Raw genomic sequence first — 22,627 nt, 5'->3', positions numbered from 1 at the left:
CAGTATGTGCATGAGTTATATACATGAAGTCATTTAAAATACAATGTTACCAAAGTCAAAGCCTGGGTTCGAATTTCTCATTTCTCAACGACAGCCTCCTTTCATTGAGACAGTAGACGTGGCGACCATGGCGGTCTTATATATACGTCAAGTGAATTATCAGGAATCCCTTCTTAATTAAGTGCATTCTGCTTCTTGATACGAAGAGTCACACAAGATAGAGCTTGGAGCAGAAAGCTTAGCAACTTCCTCTAGACCCCTCTACCCCAGTCTCTTTGCATCGAGACTGCAACAACCACGTGACCCTGATGATGTTATACATTAAGTGTCATTATCTTTCGATAGGGAATATATACCATGTACGCATGATGTTCTAGTTGGTTAAAGGTCGAGGAGAAATATGGACAGCGTATAGGCTACTGTGGATATGAATAAGACAGTTACTATACCCTGGGGTATACTACACAGTATATGTTAGCCGTCATTGTGCATGAACTTGAACAGACACACGGTGCTCCCCTGGGGCATGCATTCCATCATTCTCGGTATGGAAGGGGAAGGGGGGTCAAGCCGTTTATCTCGCCAACATGTTTGCCTCACATGTTAGTGACTTCGCGCCGAGGTCACAGAGGTACGAACCATTGATAATTTGATTTACGTGGCACTACTTAGATGTGCTAATTATCAAAGATGATCGCGCCGAATGATAAATTAGCACTGCCGTTGTAGCGTATATCATTGTGCGCCTGCGCCATTCTTGCGTAATAAACATGACGATAATAGCTTCTCGCTATTATCAAGACGTCGCCAGTTTATTACCCCCAACTAAATATGCTGGACTTTAAGTATCGGTCACTTATGCTCAGATTTAAACAAGCATTATTTTAAACAAGCATTATTTTCAGCCTCAAAGCATTTTTTTTTTAACCTATTGATACATTTAATTCCTTCTCAGTGTCTGGGAAAAATAGAGGACCAGAGCCTTCAGGAGTTACTTTTCATAACTTCCGTATATTTATTCCGTAGAATATACCGTCCTGTACACTTCGGGCGGAGGAGGGGGAGGGAGGGGGGGATGGCAGCTTTTAGAATTTCGTTCATACTTTCCTGGAATATTTCAAAACGACTTGCAGTCTTATACAGTGCAAATGAAAGAACGCAAAGGGCTGTATGGTAGCCAGTCAATATTGACGCTACACGTGATAAAACAAGCCTCGCCACTCCGGACCCAAGAATGTGTGACGTCATTGTATGCCTATACTTTCATCCGTTTCCCAACTGCCAATTTTCTTGTCGTTATATGTATAACGCGTTTTACAATGTATTCCCATACAGGAGCGCTGGCATCGGGTTTGGATCCGCGGCAGCGAGAGTGGGCGGCGTCCTTTGCCCGTTTATTCTGTTGCTAGGGGACTACTACAAGATGTTACCATATTTCATCTTCGGAGGTAGTGCACTAGTTGCTGGCATCTTGATTCTTCTACTTCCAGAAACTCGAAATACCAAACTACCAGAAACAGTACTAGAAGCAGAAGCCATTTATGGCTGGTAATAATATTTGGATTGTTTTTTTGATATCATAGTATATTAGTAATTTATTAATTAATCAGTGTAATTAATCAGTGACGGAAATGCAGGGCCGGGCGCAACCACCTCTTTTTGTACTGAGGGGGGACGGGGAGCTAGTGGTCGTTGAAACATGTTGTTCACGAAGTTTACATGGTTGTAACTACAAATCAGGACGCTATTAACGAAGTTTACCCTATTCGCGTTCCATGAAAACCTTAGATCAAAAGTCCTCTGCCACAACGTTGTCATGTATTTATCAACTGTACACTATAGGGATGTTGACAATATTCTGCCATAGGCGGGAACCCACTCCCCACTTCCATAATATACATGTTAAAATCTGAGGTGACATTAGGAACTTTCGGGAACAATAAAACGATAATATCTTCTTAACATGAAACCATGTGTTTAGTATATCGTGGTATGTGGAAGACAATAAACAGTTGTAAATTTCCGGATGATTTTATTACCCACTAAAATATAAAAGATATATATGAATGACAGCCAAAGTTTTCTTTATCTTATTGTTATATTTGATAAGGTAATTTTACCTAACATTGTATATAGCAAGGTCAAACTATGGCGATTTATCTTACTGGTTTTTTACAAAATGTTTCTCAGCCTGAGACTCGGTTCAGAATGTCAAAACCTTAATAAACACACCGAGAAGCAGGTACGAGCAGCAACAACATGGGGGTAAGGTCGGTAGCGTGCGCAAAAGGGGATGGGATGGGATTGGGTGAGGGAAGGGGGTATACCCCACGTCCCATCGTCAGTCAGGGCGAAACGTTCAATGGGGGTATTTGTTTTTATATTCAGTCGGGGACGAAATAGACCACTCCTTTTGCAAAGGGAGGCATACAGTCGGGCAACCTGGAAATATGAGGGCGGTACACCCACTATCTCAACCCCACACAAAAATTCGAAAGTCTAGTATTTATTTACACACGTGCGTTTAGATCTAATTATGGACCTAATTTGAAGTATAAATATGACTCAGAATACACCATTTAGAGTCTAATTTTGACATTTTCTGGAGGAGGACCTCCACTCTCCCCGGTTACAACCACGCACCACAAGGCCATCCCTTCTTTATAAAGTCATGGAGTCATCCAGGGCTCTTTCATAAAGTTCATACCCCTACATAAATCATTGTCGAGTGTAATTCAGAATCCCCAAGCCTTCACCTATAATATCAAAATAATGTACGCCACTCTAATGACGTTTTCCTTGCTATAAGTGGCTCATACATACGGTCAGATACAGTGTTAAATTTCTAGGGTGATGTTATTATGTATGTTATATAGAAAACGGTATAAAAGCTTCTTTCGCGTAATTGCTTTCCTATTGGAATGTTCGTTTAGTAGTTACAGTACAAACCTGTAAAATAAACCTTAAACAATAATTACAATAATAACAATAGTTATAATTCCGTTAAACTTAAAGTGAAAAAATACGGTGCTTGCTGCATCTTTCACCACATCCTCACATCATTTTGTATGGCGAAGATAGGAACTTGTTTTGAACTTTTTGAAGTGTTGAGAACGTATCTGGCAACAGCAGCCTGATAACTAATGCCAACATTATATTTGAGCAGGAAACGTTTCTTCTATTTAAGATGTAAAGCATTCACAATGTTAGGACAGGTAATATTTTGTACCCTAAAGTCGCTTTATGAGGCGGTCATTTTACTTTATCTTTCAGCTGGAGCTGTAATCGTGGGAATAATTGCTTAGATGGCAGCGATGACAATGCGAACACGAGGGAGATTCCCATGAGCGGAACACACAGCTGAGAATAAGAAACCCTGTGTTTTATACATGAGCATAACCATGGTAACCAATGCCCGAAGGGCGGATCCACGATTTAAAAAAAGGGGGTGTTCCTGAGGGTGTCGATGAAGCCGTCTCCCGTGTAGGGGGATGTGGGGGGAGGGGAGGGGTTACTAGTAAGACAAAGAAATTAGATTTTAACTGGTGCATTCATCGTCGAGGTAAGAAATATATTACTTGTCTTTAATTGGCTGAACTTGAATTGGGAACACTTTTTCACCCTTTTTTTGCTTTGATAGAAGAAACGCAGAGAACCCGACAATAATTCCGGAGCAACTATTATAGTATTTAGTTGTGACTTTTATGAAAGAACTTTAACTTGAGCCAAACGCAGAGAGCCTTTCTGTGTGGTAAATGCAGGACAGATACCACATAAGGAAAGTTATCTTGACAGGTAATTGAGCTCATCGCTCAGACAAAATTGGTAGACCTATGAGTAGTTTTCATCATGTGATCATGACGATTCGGACACATTCATGTTCCCATAAGGCAGGTTGTCCAACCTTTTGCAGAGGAGGGCCACATGGAATGATTATGATGAAGGAGGGGGCCGCATGAACCCTACGCTCGATTTTTCGATTTTTTTCCCGAAGCCCAAGGCAACAAAATGTGAGCACTGCGCGCGGAGCGCACTGATTTATTTTCCTTCCTGATGAAACAGATGAATAAAGTCCAGCCGCCCCGCCCGCCCCCCCCCCCGCCACTCTGCTGAGTGAGTGTCACACAAACTGACATGTATGCAGTTTTTTTGGACCCAGAAGGTTCGAAAGATTGATTATATAGCTTCAAATTGTTATCAATAAATCTGCTCACTAAAATTTCACACCGTAGAGCATCTCTGGCGGGCCGGACGCAACCCTGCGGCGGGCCGGACTGTGGCCCGCGGGCCGTAGGTTGGACAACCCTGCCATAAGGCAATATAGTCATTTCAAGAAGTACTATATATAAAGCGGGAGGCCTGGGTTCGAATCCCGGTGGAGGCTGGGAATTTTTTCACTGTTCTGTATTTTCAAACTCACTATAATTTCAATTATATATATTCTCATTTGCCTTTGTCGTTTACTTCCATTATTTTAAACAAAGTATGTTCAAAGTATCTCTTTCGAGATCTTACTTTAGGAATCACAGGCTGCATAGTCCATCGTGGTCATGACACAATTATTACTCTTAGTATATAACTCGTTGATGTTTGTTTGTCGATGAAGCTTCGAGTGTTATCATTGGTGTTAGGCAGTGGCGTAGGAAGGTACTTTTGAGTGGGGGGGGGGCGCTGAAGACTGATGGCCAGCCTGGGAGAGGGATCTAAGGGGAGGGGGTGTCCCCCTCCCCCTTTGGATTTTTGGCATTTCCAGGTGGCCTCAGATACAATTTGGTGCAATATAGCACACTTCAACACCCACTCCATTTTGTAAACTTAATTTTGTATTTTCACCTGGCCCTTAGATGCAATTTGGTGCTCCAAATGAGATTTTTTTTCTCATTTGGAAATGAAAAAGGGGTTTTCTGACTTGCGAACCGGGGGGAGGAATGATACTTCCGCCCCTCCACATTTTTCACTGGGGGGGCTGGCGCCCCCAGCCCCCCGGTTCCTACGCCCTTGGTGTTAGGGGTATACTGCAACAATCCACATGTTTGTCACATTTGGTAAAGTGATGCCAACACCGGCCAAGACTTAATCCTTTTGAAACTCCTGGAACCAACGCCGTTGTTTCTATTTTATTATTCGATTAACCTTCTTTTGGTGTGAAACAATTATGAAAATACCATATCTCACTAAATTACAGGCGAATACACATGTGAACCACTTTCTAACTATTTACGTCCAAAGATAAATATGGTCCTCTTTTGCTACCGTAGGCATATATTAATTTCTTTTAAGTTAGACGTAAGAGCTTATTGCATGGTTTCAAGTATAACATAAGTTTGTCCAAGATTCATACAGGACACGCTTCGAAAGTATGATAATCTGTACCTGTAAATTTTTGAGCCATGATAAACACTCTCCGATTTTACATCTCCTTATTCAGTTTCAGTTCTCTGTTTGATCTGATTTTACATTCTGAAACTAGTATTAGCTATAGCCTACAAGCTATGGTTTCGCAGTGAAAACCATAGATGTTGTGATGATACACGCAGCACCATACACATTGATGAAAAACAGCAATGTCCTCATATCATCATACGTCATTGAGCTGATAGTATAGAATCAGGCACTGCGCAGGTCACGTGTCGGCACTGCGCATGTGCTAGGTTAGGCTCGGCCTGATATATAATTTCTACAGTACGGTACTTACTCCTAACGCTTGCTACAGGAAAACATATGCGCCTGGTAGATACTTTTTAACTTGTATATTTATTTTACACTATGTCCTGTAACTATATGAAGTTGTGTAAACACATACATGATGGTGCCAGATATGGCGGTGAGAGTTAGTCTGAACTGATGGGGGGGGGGGGGCGGGGGTGAGGCCCCATCTGTCCCGGCCTAACTACAAGCCTGTATATAACAAAGTTGACGTTATTAATAAAGCAGATTGTGCCCATAAAAAAAAACAGTTGAAACAGCGATTGCTCTTATTCTCTTTACCTCAAATAAACAAAGATACAAAAAACAAAACAAACAAACAGATTCTTTTAACTTAATTATTTTATTTTTATAACTCATAGAAGAAAGACTTAATTTTAATGAATATAAATGAAATATAAAATTTTAAAAATTTGTAAAATCTAAAAGTTTGTTTTCTGGAATGTCACACCATTTGGTATATACTAGTTCGAATGTGGTCTTCAAGGATCACCGCGGCGAGCTATAATATGAATAAACTGTAGTGTCACTTGATCATGACGTCTATATTGATCCTTCCCAAAACACTTCATCTCTTCGGATCAAGCTCTAAAAAAATCTGCAGAGTCGATCCTTTTTGTCCTCTCACTGCAGAGAACAAATTTCACTTCCGATAATAGGATTAGAAGTTTTATGAATAGAAGTTTGAGTCAATTGTCTCAAAGGTTCGCTCCTGGGTCAGCGGTGACAGGAGTAACGTTCTCCTTACGACCTATTAGATGTTACTAAGAGGAGCGTGTGTCTGGATCAGCTGCTCTAAATCCCCAATAACAACTCGTCTGTTCGGATCGGGATCCAATAAACGCTGTAGAATACTTTTAGCTCCAATGGGGATGTTGCAATGCCATTTTAGAGGCTTCCTTTGTGCTTTCTTCAGAGAAGAGAAAGGTAGCCGTCCAAAGATCATGTAATAGTACATGACACCTACTGACCAGACGGTAGACTTGACCAAGTCGCAATATCCAGCGTTACGTCGTTCGGGAGCCATGTTCCATACCTTTGTACCGCCAGCTGATGTTACGATACACTGACCACTGACGACCTTCTTGGCTAGTCCACAATCGATGGCTTTTAGCTGGTCTTGACCACAAATTAACAAGTTACTGGGTTTCAGGTCTCCATGTAACCAGCCACATTGATGAATAGCCAACACCATCGATACGAGCTGTTTGAGGAAGGAGAAGGCCACACATGGAAGCAGGGGCTTGTGTTGCCTTAAATAGGTATCGAAGGAGAGGCATCCCATTGGTTTCTCCATCACAAAGAAGAACACATCATCGTTGCCCAGGGAGACCTCACCGAAGCCGAGAAGATCCACGACACTGGTCACAGATTCCAGTGCGATAAGCGCTGCTGCCTCTACAGGTATCTGATCATTCTGACCTGGGAGGTTGGTCCATGAATAAATATCATCGCATAAGGTAAGCTTGATGGCAACCTCCTGTAAAGATATAATTAGAAAACATAAAACAGTAGGCTGTAGAGCAAATACCGGTACTTTTACACACTATTGAAAGTCAATTGGACTGTACACCATAGTTAATATCAAACTGCGATACGAAATAAAAACGCACAAACTTTAATGGAAACTTTATATTTACCGGACCGGAGTTGTTCAGAGGTCTTCCGTTGTAGACCAAACCAAAACCACCTCTACCAATCTGATCATTAAGAAGCTCGTAACCGGATCTTCGCACTTCTGCCTTGACCATGGCCATGTTGTCACGTGGAACTGACACCTGTCGACTGGAACCAGAAGTGGAACCAGTACTGCGTCTGCCACCGCTAGCTCGACTGCCATTATTGTGAGTACTGGCACCGTTACCAGTATTCCCACCTCCGTAACCAACGGCACCACCGCTGTTACTAGTATTACTACCGCTGCTACCATAACTGGTGCTTCCTCCACTGCTAGAGGACGTGCTGCTACGAGTCCTCTGTAGAGAAAAAACAAACGGAGGATATCAAAACTTACTTGAGACGATGAGCCGAAATGTAGAGCGGGAGAGTAGATGGAGTGATCAATGACCTAAGACTATGTACACAAGAAAGAAAAAACGTCACGTCTATGAAAAGAGATGGTATAATTTTACCGACATAACATTATGTCAGTTTTCATCCTATACATAAGATCCAAGACCTTTTAACCTATAGGTATCGCAAAGTTCCATCACGTATGATCAGCGTTTCATTTTTACACTAATATAGTGCATGAATAAACATTTGATTTTGTAGGTCCATGTCCTCACAGAAGCTTAAAAAGTTGCCTATTTTCTTATATCCATCTGTTAATTATTCATATCTTTTTCTCCATCTAATTTAATTGATTTATGCTTGCTAAGGTTTATTTTTCTATTAGGGTTGTACAGCGCTATTGACTACTTCGTAGATTTTAGCGCTTTATAAGTTCATTTATTATTATTATTATTTATTTGTTATACATCAAAATATATTACCGTTATTTACTTTTGTATGATAACATCAATATGTAGGTCTATGTGACAAGTTAATAGTTTATACTTATAACAGTCAGTTTACACATTGATCAGGAAAAAAATAGTATGCAAACCTTTCTCTTCTGGTCATTTTGTCCATTAGGGCCGGCCATGGGTCCTCGACAACGACGAAGTTCTTCTTTAAGTTTCAGATTCTGATCTTCAATCTCCTTGTAGCTCCTGTAATCAACGATAAATGTTAAAATGCTCCATAAAATGTTTGCTTAAAGTGAATTTTAAGACTGTTGATAAACAAGAGAAGGGTTTAACTGGCCAATCACCAAGCTATCTAATCAACTAATAGACGCAACATTTCATGTGCTGTTTTTACTCCAGCCAGCCAGGACAGATTGCTGATGTTAAAACTTAGAGGGATGGATGAAAAAACACTGCTTTCTTGATAAAACTCTAAAATAGAATCTGAAGGTGGAAAATTATTCTATTTGTGCTTTAACTGCTCTAAATGTTTCAACTAATAAAAGTATGTATGTATGTATTTTAGATCCTCCTGCAAGCAGGAACTCGCGAAGAAGCCTCATTGGCTTATCAAAGCCGCAAGCTGACCGAAATCAGTCTCTTACATTCATATTTAACGTCCATGATTATGAATTGTAAACAACTCTGTAACTGGACGACATATAAATTAATTTGGGAGTGTCTCGAACCGGGGACCTTATGATTGAAAAGGCATCGGCATTAACCACTGAGCTAACACTCCTATAAGTATAACATAGTACTCATACGTGCACACTTTGGCTCAGCGCATCCTTTTCTCCCACCCAGCTATAACTTTAAACCTTTAAATTTAACAACTTACTTAAGCAAAGAGCTGACATCCAAGGCCAGTGTATCAAACACTGAGTCTATCTCTCGTCCAAAATGGCGGTTTCTTGAATCTTTGCAGAAGCCAAGTAAACCTGGAATTGATGAAATGGTGAATAAATTAAATGAAAATAGTAGTCTAGTAAAAGTAAAGTGTAAACCTCAAGGGACACATAAGACTTTACCGTATAGGTTGTTTTCAAGTTACATGTTACCAAGTAGTGTACCTAGAATAGGTGGCACCCAGCTAGGACGGATCCTTCCTTTGTCACCCCGTACATGAGATACCGTCCTGATGGAGGGGTCTAAAGGGGTCTAAATGGATGTCCCCTCCCCCTTTGAAGAAGTTTATGTAAAGTGGCTTAGATGCAAAATGGTGCTATCTTAGCAAAGCTTTGAACTGATTATATGATCACTATGTGGCATGACACCCCCCCCTCCTGAGTGGTACCCGGGACAGGACCCCCCACCCACTACCCGCTTAGTCCGCCCCTGAAAAGCTATACCTAAGAGACAGTGTAAGTCAGGAAACTGTTTGTTATCGCAGTTTTATGTGAACGGCTTTTTTTTGCCGGAAATTCGCTATTTCTCGCCATCAATTCTTAGTCGTACTCAGCATGATACGACGCCAATTTCATGTACCCATTAATCAATATATATATATTATATACCGTATATTATATGAGATATATATATATATTATACATATATAGTGCTTTTGAACTTTGGGAAAATTTTCTAAAGCATATGGCAACAGCAGTGTGAGTGACGTCATCATAGCTGTTCAGTTGTAAATCTCGTTATATTTCTCTATGATATTTAATTTTAGTTCATCTGAAGAGGACAACCCACCTTTTCGTCAGTTATGATATATCTACAATTTAAAATCAAAACCTTACATAAACTATTTAAAATTACACACATGTAATACAATATCGAGTTACTTACCAGCCAGGCGAAGCAAATCAAAAGTTAATTTTTGATTCATTCTTTGATTCGATGAAATCACAAAGATTTCTAGAAGCTTTCGAAAGTACGTATGTAACGCTTATATAGCAAAATGTATATGTGATGTTTTAATGTGTGTCTCTTGTTGTCATTGTGAAGGTAAGCACAACCCACTGTTTCGTCACGATCTATGCAAATCAGTGCGCGCATGTACGCAAAGCATCAATGCATACCCTTTTTGTACTGGTTACCATACCTGACGTGGACGCTCTTCGTAGTGCGCAGGTAGATTGCTCCGCGCGTATAGACAATCCCAGAGATATGGTACGGCGCTATAACAAACTCATTGTCCAATACAAGTATATACCAAACAATATTATTGTATTACGTTGCCCGTAAACCTTACACCAAAGATATTGTGGAGCGTCAAGGCGCTGTAACATGTCTCTGCTTCATACACACAGAAATATGATTCCAGCAGAGCCGTATATATACGGCTCTGGATTCCAGCACCTACATGCGCCCGCGTATTTTCATTGAATGTTTTGCTATAACATATCTTTACGCATTCTAGCCGATGGGCAGATTTTATGCAGTACAGTATTCAAAGTAGGCTCTAGATTCTATCATTCTTGGACACATAACCATGACGCCAGTGTCATAGTAAAATTAAACCTTCTATTAAACGGACAGAAAATACTAAAGAATCCGTCACATCCAAATGAGTTTCCAATAACACGGTGCTTGCACTCAGGTTTGGTTACGCGTGAATAATTATTTTAGCCATTTCTATCAAGTTTATAATAGTTACTTTACAGGGGCGTATCCAGGGGGGCGCAACAGGCGCGCGCCCCCCCTATTGGCCGTCACCAAAAAAAAAAAAGTTTAGCAAAAAAAAAAAAAAATTGATGACGACCTTTATGTGAGATGTCGGTGATCGCTCAACCCCCCCTCCCGTTTGCTTTATTTTTTGTTTGCCAAAAAAAAAGGTTCTGGCGAAGTTCGGCGGCATAATAGTTTTAGAAACATAGATGGTAATTGTGTTTGTATTATCACTATAAACACTAAGTGACATGCCAGCCATACTAAATTGTGCATTTTGTGTCCATATTTACTGGAAATGTTGCTTATTATTAAGGTCGAAAAATGGATCACATATGGCACCATTTTGCATTTCAGCCCTTCTTCGAAAGCAAAAATTGTCCACCCCTCCCCTTAGACCCATCCCCCAGGACGGCGATCATTCATGCCTGACGCCCCCCTATTGGAAAATCCTGGATACGCCCCTGCTTTAAACGTTTCATCCAGGACTTTAACTAATTTTTTATGCTCTTATATTTATTTCATTGATTGTTCCATGTTACATTTTATGCTGTGTCAATTTTTAATGTATTTTTTCCTCTTTCGTTGCCATGTTATTGCTCACGTGTGTATTCTTATAATTTTGATTATGATTATTTCATTTTTTTATTCTACTTCCAGCGATTGTTTTTCAGGGCCCTCGTGAGATTAGCTTTACGCTAACCGAGTTTACCCTTTAATTTTGAAATAAATAAATCGTCAGCAGGCTATACAGTAGACTCAAACTAAAATTCAACTTCATGGGAATTATACCACTTATGTGCACGTAGATTTGGAGATAAAGCGAGTAGTTGTCGAGACAGGCCTAAGTTCTACCTCCCTTCCCCCGCCCCCCCCCCCCCCTCCTAAACTACTATGAGTCCCCCTAAAAAGTAGTTCTAGCTACCACATTGTCGTATTACTGTATGTTTGCCATTGTGTATGTTTTTTTCCTTTTTATTCTTTTTGTCAACGTTGTTGTCATATGAACTTTGTAAGCTTATTTGTACTCTACATACCTCACACGAGTAAGGTGCACAGATATTGAATAAACTTGTAAACTTGTAGTGTGACACCTGACTTTTTGAGGATCAACTAATTCAAAATCGATGCTGCTGTGGGGTTGTACATAACCGAATAGCGCCATCGTCTGGTGACGTCTCCGTCGCATATTTTTGTGGAGACCATAAACTGTTTATTAGCAACCGTACATACACACGGTAAGTGTGTGCTTATTTGTGGATAGTGTTTGTGTTTTATGCATGGATGCGTGAGTTTGTTGATTTGCATTGTTAGGTTACAAGTTTGAAGCACATCATAGAACAGCGAGTAATTTATTCAAGAAACGATAGTCGTTTTCTGACTAAATTTGACGTTCTTTGTCACAAAAGGTAACACCTGAATGCTGCTAACTAAGCTTCATCCTCAGTTAATGGGAGAAAATATTCTTGGCTATACACAGCTTAGCGAGGCTAATATTATTATTTTTTTGGGCTAGTTCTGTGTTCTAAGCTAAGTGACTAGCCTATGCTATAATAAGGAGTAACTATTAAGTGTTAGGCGTAGCCTAAGCCAAGCTGTAAATACAACAAACTAACATATATCCTAGGCCTATAGCCCAACGCTATACCTTTAACTCAGTTATGCACCATAGACCAAGTTAAGGCCAATAAACAGTACGTACTTACTAACTTAGGCTAGAACAATAAATACTAGACCTTTAGACAAATATTTGCTAGGGTTAGGCCTAGGTTTTGTTTGATGTGCTCAATTGAGCAAAGTAGTTACTACTAGTAATAGTACTAGCCTAGACCTAAATGCTGTACTAAACTGCCAGTAAAGAGTCTTGAAGCATAGCAACTTGAGCCAGATAAGAAACTTGCAGATGAAAGCTAGCTGCTGAGGTATTTATTTTATAGTTTAATGTTGCCACAAAATTGCAGCAACTAACAATTAACATTGTACTGAATAACCTTTGTTTTCACTAATTTTTCAATTTTGTATGTTTCTTTGCATTTTTCCAGGAGCGACTCCATTGGATAAAATCTACCGTGAAACGACTATAGAGAAAAGTTTAAGCCTTTCTTGCAGATGGCTTGCTGTTGTTCCTGTTTCAGGAAGAAAAAGAATGTTCCTAGAAGGTAAAGACATTTCTATATGTGCTGTACATTATATGTCCATTTAGTATGTTTTTAAAGTCTGTACATGTATTTTTTTGCTGTATTTATGGATTGTAAAAATGGAAAACTTAAAATCCTTATCCAGAATACTAGCAGATACCCATGGAAACATGGGCAAATTTTCTTTTTTTAAGATTATTAAAAACAATTTTAGTTACAATGCAATCAGAATTTGATGTAACAAACTAGTCATCCACCAGACGAACTCCAGAGCTGACTTTGGTTGCCAGAACAGCAATTTTTTATAGCTCTGATGATCAGACGACTGTTACTACTGATTTATACCTCTTTATATCAAAATCACTGTGCGATAACTAACTTGCATGTGGTATCACCTAATGAATATGCATTTGCATATAATATGAATAATCAATACAGTAATAAACATGCTCTCTTGCTTTTTATAATTTTGTTAAATATATGATATGTAAAAAGTCCTTTTCAGAACCAAGCAACGTTGCAATGGAATCTGTGTACACAAAACTGCTTTATACATGTTTGCCTTTGTTTAGGAATTTACTCATTTTTGCACAGCATTTTCTGGATACGTTACTAGATAAACTATTCCCTGTATTTATTATGAATTCCCTATATATTATAAGGCATTTAGATCGGATCTTTTAATGTTTGCTGACCATAGTAATTCGGTATTACAATTCCCGGTGTGTCCTCTACGTACACTGTAAAAATTAATTTTGTTTTCAGACTTCTAGTTTGAGTACAATATTATGGAGTAAAAACAGTATTGAGTACAATTAGAAGTTCCTTCTATGGTATTAGTATGAGAACAACACTATTCAGCAGAATCTTTAGTTTGTAGCAACTATGCTAGATAACTTCCCAGAATGCCTTGCAAACAGTTTGAGTAGAATAGGAGAAGCACAAGTTCAATCAATGACGTTGAAACACGAGTACAGAAACTGTAGAATACCGAAAGTGTGAGTATGAACTCATTACAAAGTCTGGTGCATCTACTTTCAGTGTCACATTTGTTTTCTTCTCGTATTTTGTCATAGAAATGTGACGCTTCTTCTGGTCGGTTTGGACAATGCCGGTAAGACGACTGCCTTGAAGGGAATACAAGGAGGTAAGCCAAAAGCGAGACTCACTTACACTCTTCTGCTATTAAATAGTATGAACAGTTTAGTAGAAACTTAAGATATTGTAAGAATTTTAACGAACATGTTCAAAGGGGCATTTCAGTCAACTCAAACCATTGAATATTAACAACATACAGTTATATCCCCCAGGAAATAATTTAGTGTGTAGTTTAAGTGTAATTTGTGTGCAGCAGCTGCAATGTTTAGTAGTTTGTTATTTATAAGAAACACTGGAAACCTGTGCACAAGACTGCAATCCTTTATACAGTATTTGTGAAGCAATTTTCCGTAGCTTCTGAGAAGTGAATCCCTATTTGCCAATGACAAATTGTACATATGTACTAATTGAATACCTAGAGGTAATCACTTTCAAGGATGTTAAGGAATCCTTTAAATTACTGTTTTTCTTTATAATTTTCTTTATGACAGTTTCAAGCAACATTGGTGATACATATGTAGGGCAGTATCTTTAATATTTAACTCCAACTTGTACATACACTTCAAATTGCAGAGGTATTATGTTGAGATTCCTTGCTAAAGGCAACAGGAGTCTGTAGATGCATTGGTGATGGCGTGTAATGTGCGGTTGGTGTCCACAAGTGATTGTTGCAAATACAACTGTAACTGTCAAGAGAGTTTGAAATTCTTGTAACTTTGGTTACATTTTAATCAGTTGAATGTGTGTTAAAATTATAAGGGTTTTAAGGAATCACGAAGCCTCCAGCTATATTGTAAAAATGTCCTTTGATATTAAAGTCTTGTAGGTCATCACAAAGTAACTTTGTAGCTTTGGACTTTTCTGTAGAAAGGAGAAGAAGATGTTATCATCTTTATTTGGTGAAAAAGGTCTCCTAAAAAGGTCACCTCGTAACAAACAATTTCATACATTTGGCTAAAACAAGTAAGCCTGTTTTTTTTGGCTGTTCACATCCTTCTTTGTTTCTATCTGCTCTAACAGAACCGTTAGACGACATCGCTCCGACTCTGGGTTACACGTACGTCGACCTTCAGTTGGATAACTTTGACATCAAGGTGTTCGACTTGGGAGGGGGTAAACGGATCCGAGGTATTTGGAAGAGCTACTATGCGGAGGTCCACGGCGTCATATTTGTGATCGACGCCTCGGCAGAGGACAGACTCACCGAATGCCAAGAGACGTTACAGATGGTCTTGAATCAGGACTATGTCAAAGGAAAGAGGGTTTTAATGTGAGTAACACGATGATCGTGAAGTCGTGATTTCAATGTGTTAGCTATCGAGTAACCTGTGTCATGTGTGCGTACCTTTGTGTGTGTATGTGGATTTGTATGCAAGAGATGATAATTTCTACAAGCTCAACCAACCACAGGTTTTATTCCAAACTAGCAATTTTTTCTGTCACTGTCAGAAGATGGAAAGAAGTTAGTTGGTTCAGTTCTGGAGTTTATTGAGTACCAGCAATTAATCACACACCGTACTGTATTTGGATTTGCGAGGTTCAAAGTTAACAATTTCAAAATCACCTATAAAAAGTAAATTTTGACCTGCAACAGTTAATAATTGTTTCTCCAGTGGCTCCTGGGACAACATGTTTTCTTCATCAAGTTTTGAAAGAATGAGAATTATTCTCCGGATGGGATATGACTAGATTTAAAGATGACATTGTGGTCACTGTCACCGTATTCCAAAAGTAACATTTAGAAACATATTTGTTTTTAATGTATGCCATAGTCTGAAATATTTACCAATGACTTTGGAGATAAATATGGTACCTCTGAGCTCAATTAGAGGCCTGCATTTTCCTTTTCTTTGCTAATGGGAAGCATTGTTTGTGTGCATAGCATGCAAGTCCTCGTTTCATGAAAACACAAAAACTTTTCAAGAAAATTCTTTTTAACTTCTTTTCATTTTAGACTTGCCAACAAACAAGATAAAGAGGGCGCTCTTGATGAAATAGATATCTGCGATCAGCTGGACCTGGAGACCATGGTCAATCAAAGCAAGTGTCCTTGTCGAGTGGTGAGTTGAACCAAGCTCTTCTCTCGTTTATTCCTGCCTTCAATCACTTTATTCACAATAGGTTTTTATGTTTGCCAACTTCATGTCCACAAATGAATCCAACTGAATATGAAGATAGATTGGTATGTAAAAATGATAGCAATATATGCAAAATTTCAACCATGTCATTTTAAAATCGAGAGAACTGTTTATTCGTCAACAATAGTCCTAGACCGCAGGTAGGGTAAATGAGGCCTACGGGTATATATTTTTTTGCAGCCTGAAAAAAGTTCTCAAATGCTTGCATTTACTGCCTGCAGAGGTTTATAATATGGGAGTAATGTTTGTTATCCAAACCATAAGTCAACTGAATGATGGAACGGAAATACATGGAAAGTTGGGGAGGTTTTTTTTTATCTCGTTATTTGTAATTAATCAGCCTTTTGATGTTTTCATGTACTTGTACATGACTAAAGGTTTTAAATAGAACCAAGTTTCAAGTCAAAACAAAAGAAATTACTATTCTTGAAAAATGAGTGTTGACTTGAACACTTGCACTACACTTAACAGCAATGTAATGTCATCAATTTATCGTCACAAGTTTTTGGCTGCTCAGAAAATTAAAAACCCCCCCCAAAAAAAACATAAAATATAACACTAAAGAAACATAGGAGCATTACTCTTATATTGATAACCTCAAGAGACAAAAAGACATTAATTTTGATTTTGATTTTCATCTCGTTCAGGAAACATGTTCTGCTATTCAAGGGTCGGGCAAGACGGTGGACAAATCTCTAAGAGAAGGTTTTCGATGGCTGCTGAAAAATATATCGTCAGATTATGACGATATTCAGATTCGAGTCGAGAAGGAAACAGCTCTCATGAAAGACGCCGAGCAGGCCGCGAAGAAGGAAAGGCTGGATCGAGCAAGGAAGGCCAGAGACGAGAGGTAGGGATCTGACAAATAGTTGTGGGTGTGGGGGGATGTTTGGGGGGGGGGTGGTTACTCTGTAGGAAGAAAAGATTTGCGATGCATTTTTGGACTGCTCAATTGGTTGTGCTATCTAACTTGAGTTTCATATTTTATTTCTCCTAGCACTTCTTCCGAATGCTTCCTGTTACATTGTGTATTTAAGTTAGCTAAAAATGCAAAATTTGTTCATATTTGTTTATATTTGTTCCCTTTTATATTATGTGTGCATATTTTAATTTTAATACAGTCTACAGCTGTGATTTTAATTGGCTTGTTGGGGTTATAACAAATATTTATAAGTGAAATGAAAGCACCTCCTTCCGATGGTATTTTGAAATTATACGACAAGCTTATTAGATTTCCTTTGATAATTGATGATGAGTTCTTTGGTTTGTTTTTTCCTATCGTTCACTAGGGAGAAACGAGAGGCAGCAGAGAGGAAGGCTAGAGGAGAAATAGAGGAAGAACCGCAAGATGAAGATGTCATTGACGGAGATCCATTTAAGAAAGTTGACGATAAATATTTTAAAGATCAGGTACGTTATCAACTTGTCTTGAATGGGTTCCCTTTCAAGTTTGTCATATTTCAAGACAGCATTTCTCAAAGTTTTTTCTTGCCCCACATGCTCATCAAGGTTTAAAGTCACGACACAAATTTCCAGTGGTTTAATTGCACTGTTATATAGTAAACGAAGAAAAACGACTGTATCAGAGATTTTGTATGAATAAGAGACCTTTAATAAGGCAAGATCTTTTGACTTCAAGAATATCAAGTTGTGCCAAATGTTGTACTCTGTGTAAATTATAAAAAAATAGACTGGAACTGCTTTAATCATGCTAAATATTTATTATTCAATGAGTATTTCCTAGATTTAACAAAAACCTTGTTGTGTAAGACTAGCCTGCAACTCATTGTCTCGTGACAATTTGATAGGTCACCAATGATTTAAAGCATGTTACCTTAGCAACATGATGATTCCTACCATGGAATTATACTTCAGTGCAAATTATGTGTTAATTTATTAGGTTTATGTTCAGAACACATATCAAACATTTGATTGGTAACCAATGCTTTAAAAGCAAATCTGCTGTCAATATCCAGAACAAATAGAAGAGAAATTTTGTTGCGATTCTTCATTGAAGGAAAACAAAAGATCGGAGAAGAAAAGTCGAAAGAAGGAGAAGAATGGTGCTGTAGTTGTCGGGGTGGAGGAAAGCAAGGAGAACGGTCAAAAGAGCAACGGCCACAACGTCAAAAATGGTGACCAGACCTTTGCGAACGAGGGATTCCAGGCCGACGAAAATGACCAAAGAAGCGCCAGTTCCCCTAGGGTAGTTGAAAATGGTGATTCTGCGGGATTAACCGGGAATGACGCAGCTGTAGAGGCCAATGGAAGGACGGATCCAGATGGTAGCCACACAGTAGGAGAAAATTCTGTTCCAGACGGTAGGTAGTCGTAAATCGAGAGAAAGAGGGGCAAAATGTGACTAAGAGAGATTTTTCCATTCAATGGTGATAGGATTTAGTGTGTGTGTGTGTCAGCATGTATTAACACCTGCATGTGAAAGTTGTATGCAAAGATTTTCACTGATCCGTTGATATAGGTGCCGAGAATGTGAACAGAATAATAAGATACAGAATCTGGAACATTTATTTGGTAATAATTTGTCGCCTAAATTTGCATCAGGAATGTTTAAAATTAGGCGCTTACCTCCAACGTTTGCAACAAAGGAAACAATCGACGATTTACCATTCTTACTAAAAATATATATCTTTCTAAAAAGTCATGTTATTTTCGGTAAATTGGAAGAAAACGTAATATATTTGTTATGCTCTCAGAAAAAAAGGAAAAAGAAGCAGATGGAGTTACAGCAAAGTTTTAGATCAAGACACTGGTGTATTTTGGGTTCCGGGTCTTTCCCTTTCTCAGCTGTAACTAGCTGAAATATTTAACTTGAACTCTGTTCAAAAACTTTTCACCACATTTCCACAGGGTTTAAGTTGTCTGTTTATATTAGATACTAATAAATATCGATGTAGAAATAACCCACATTTTGTCTCTATCTCTCACCCAAACAGAGAAACCTAAGAAGAAGAAAAAGGGGAAGAAGTTAAAAAAGAAGAATAAGGTCGGTCAGTCGCCTGAAGATGGCAGTGAGGAGGTAACTACTCCAAGTTCACCTCGACCTTTGACCACTCCAGCATGGGCTGCCCCAGCAGGTCAAAGGTCGCTATTACGAGCATCGCAAAGGCCTGCCCTGGAAACACTCCCGGAACAGCACAGTCCAATGTCGTCTTCGCTGCCACCTATAGGGGGAGGTAAGAATTTTGGAAAATTACAAAACATCCTTGAATGTTGGTGGAGGTGTGTGGGAACCAGGCTTCTGAACTTATCGTGGGACTTGTGAAGGTTAAACTAGAAGATTAATAGTGAAGCAATGGAAATCTTTTGCAGTTCTCCCAACGATTAGAGTTTGAGTTTTTGTCTTTTGTTCTGCATTTTGTAGCGACATGAACAAAACGTCACTTGCAAGCAACAGAAAGTTAACTTTTTCAGATGACCAAACGCGGTTTGGGGCGAGTCTACAATGCCTTTCCTAATCTTACAAGAAACAATATGTAAGGGGCTTTCATTATAATACCACCTTCAACGAAACCTTATAAAACATGTAATGGATTTTGCAAGTTTTTTTGTATGGTTGCTAACATCCTTTACTGTTGTAAATAAGGTCCTTGATTACTATGAAGCCTCTCATCTCTAATCTTCATCTCATTCAGGTCCAAATAGGGGCAGAGCGCTTCCAGAGATCAGACCCACCGGAGCCAAACCCAACAGCGAAGAGGACGAAGGGGTCATCACGTGATGGAAATCCGTGATGAAACCCTTTTTTTTTAAGCGGTGGTGTCGAACACCACCATGAAGATGCAGACATTTGTGCAGAGGAGGTGCAATAGATCACATGATTGGATCACATGACCAATGTTGAATTGTTGGATTGAAGGATGGCTGTAATACGAGTCTGAGGATAACGGATCGGATCGTCTGTTCGCTCGTGTCATTGCTTGGTGACCACGTGATGCGGTTGTTTTACAACCTAAGTGGTGAAAGCGTTTTCCCTCTCTCGCTGTTGTAATTCATAGGATACAAGTCGAGTAATAAAACTGGTTGGATTATACTGTCAAAGATCATCAGTGTTGGCCACCAAATATATAAATTAAAAAATAATACTTTTTTCTTGAGTTTATCGATATGCATGTATCTTGGTGGCGATCTTTAACTGATGGTGAATTTGCAGCTATGCAGAGTCAGAGACATGAAATAACAGGTTTCAGAAGTAGGCTGAACAGATATATTTTACTAGCCAAAGATAGTGAAAATACAAACTTTCTGTTTGAGAGAAATCTCTCTCCACCTCATCTTCATCTTTGCCTTCCTATGTCTGAAAGCGAAATTACAAGTGGCATAAAATATTTGTTTGGCTTACCGGACTACCCATTGAAATTTGCTTTCCTTAATGTGCCCATTTTTGACCCAGCAGTGTGTAGTTGAATTATCCATCTGGTGTGCTAATAATTAAATATACCTGATAGGCTTACTGTGCAGAACTGATGACAACTTATGAAACAAAGTTTGTTGTTGTACCCTGTACTTAATTACCCTGATTTTGGGCGATGGCAGTCTATACATATATTTGGTCAAATGTTTTTTGAAATTGGAACAGTTTGACCTAATGTTGATTCCTAAATCCTTTAACAATGCCATAAGAATTTTAGAAGTATGGCATTAGCTGTACAATACTTTCGGCTCAGTGTTCACTGACAAGTTATGCAGAATAAATTAGAACATCATTTGCCAAGTTGCAGGACCCTTTCTTAATCATCCGTCCTTTAACATCGTACAGTTGTCATTTTCCTCTCATTTAAGAAAATGTATTCAATTAAATGTCAAAGCATTTTACAGGCAAATCGATGACTTTCTGTGTCATGATATTCAAGTTCAGCTCAGTTTTAGAATAAGTGCTATGTAAATGTAATTTAATAATGATAATAATAATAATTCAGCTACATCTGACTTAATGTTACTATAGTAAGCATTCCTTCCTCAGTTCCACATATTAAAAATTGTATTCATCTGGCCTAAGTTACTTGTATTGTGCAGCTCACACTGGTGCCTTTCGTAAAGTCACACACTATGTGGTATTGAAACACTATTTTGTCTCAGAGTTAAAAGTATTAATGATGATTTTTCAAACTTATTTTGACAAAACAAAGGAAATTGTTTTTCTACCCAGGTTTGTTGGTCAAAGTTCATTGGTACCGGCCACAAAATTGGAGAACCCTCTGAAATTTCTAAACGTTTTTAATAACTCTTTGCTAGAGTTTTTGCACCTTTGGAATTATTTTGATATGTTGGGGAGTGGGGTAGATTATTAAATTTGCACATGAGGCTGGTACTAACAAAACTGTTGAAATTTGAGCAAGTACGTGACAATGATTAGAACTTTTAGCATATATAATTGAGATCAAATATTAATGACCTTTAAAAAATATTTCTTTTAATTAGGCACAAAAAAATGGATCAATTAAAGAAAATACATACACCAATCATCATCTTTTGTCTTTGTGAAAGAGATAACGGTCATGAACCACTTTCCCCAGCTTAGAAAAAATCTTATTCTATTTGGGAGATCTCGCAGATTTAACGTTTATGCACACACAAGGCAGAAGACTTGATCAAGTCTACATATGGCATCATCAAGCCACATGTACTTCAATTTATTGTGTTTTTAATTTATTTATAATATTTATTTTCTGTAATGGAGATAGAGTTTTACAAATGCTGAATCTAAAATATGGAACTTCTTCAAATGAGCTGATGATGGCATTGGTTTCAGTATTAAAACTGATCACATTCTACCTTGACAATATGAAAAGTAAAGCAAAGAGATTGTAAAAGGTTTCAGATCCTAGTGTTGCTATGACATCACAGATATTCAAAATGGCAGCTGACAGGCACAACTTTTAAGCTAGGTTTCTCTCAAATTGAACAAGACTTAGCTGTTTGGAGGAATTATCCTCTGAAAACAAATGAGACATATTAGCCCAACGATTATTTTTTAGTTCGTGTCCCCTTTGAGAAAGAATGTGAGCTACAGAAATGTAATGGATATGCTAATTGTACCTCAAAGATATGTAAACTTTTGATCTGGTTAGATTTAAATATCACAATTCAGGGTAATATATTTTGTGTTCAGCTTTAATTTTTTTTTTTTTTTAACTTAAACATATATATATATCTGATTGAAAAGTAATGTTTTTTACTTTTAGTCTTACACCAGAAGGTCAAGGTATATATTCATTCTTAACTATTGAAAGTTTTTCAGAAGGTCCGGGGCTAAGAAGTTGCAATATCTGATTGTACAGGTTGTATACAAGGAATGATTAACGATTCCATTGCCAAATAAAAGTTACACTTTCATAACTATGACTTATTGTCTTTTCATGAGTTTTGTCTTTTTTTTACATGAATTTGACTGTAACTACAT

General features: G+C 38.4%; 3 protein-coding genes across 3 annotated transcripts in view; 2 read left to right on the top strand and 1 right to left on the bottom strand.

The window, feature by feature from the left end:
• The window catches only part of LOC139963150 (uncharacterized), a 46,829-nt gene extending 43,416 nt beyond the window's left edge, over positions 1-3,413 (top strand). The window contains exons 31-32 of the mRNA XM_071963696.1: positions 1,336-1,548; positions 3,274-3,413. Coding sequence (XP_071819797.1) covers positions 1,336-1,548; positions 3,274-3,364 — 304 coding nt within the window. The 3' untranslated portion in view covers positions 3,365-3,413. The remainder of the gene's footprint in view (positions 1-1,335; positions 1,549-3,273) is intronic.
• On the bottom strand, positions 3,367-10,376 carry LOC139962898 (serine/threonine-protein kinase pim-2-like). Its single transcript, XM_071963288.1, has 5 exons — positions 10,011-10,376; positions 9,058-9,157; positions 8,315-8,420; positions 7,347-7,682; positions 3,367-7,186 (listed from the first exon to the last, which is right to left on the bottom strand). Exons 1-5 carry the CDS (start codon positions 10,048-10,050, stop codon positions 6,461-6,463), a joined length of 1,308 nt encoding a protein of 435 aa, XP_071819389.1. The 5' UTR covers positions 10,051-10,376; the 3' UTR covers positions 3,367-6,460.
• Positions 10,377-12,074: 1,698 nt separating this feature from the next.
• On the top strand, positions 12,075-22,566 carry LOC139962897 (uncharacterized). Its single transcript, XM_071963287.1, has 10 exons — positions 12,075-12,241; positions 12,875-12,991; positions 14,047-14,117; positions 15,089-15,338; positions 16,023-16,128; positions 16,854-17,056; positions 17,496-17,616; positions 18,224-18,527; positions 19,161-19,400; positions 19,860-22,566. Exons 2-10 carry the CDS (start codon positions 12,942-12,944, stop codon positions 19,943-19,945), a joined length of 1,431 nt encoding a protein of 476 aa, XP_071819388.1. The 5' UTR covers positions 12,075-12,241; positions 12,875-12,941; the 3' UTR covers positions 19,946-22,566.
• The last annotated feature ends 61 nt before the right edge of the window (positions 22,567-22,627 follow it).

Source organism: Apostichopus japonicus, chromosome 21, assembly GCF_037975245.1.
Source record: "Apostichopus japonicus isolate 1M-3 chromosome 21, ASM3797524v1, whole genome shotgun sequence".
NCBI lineage: Eukaryota > Metazoa > Echinodermata > Holothuroidea > Aspidochirotida > Stichopodidae > Apostichopus > Apostichopus japonicus.
This window is presented reverse-complemented; position numbering and strand designations above follow the sequence as displayed.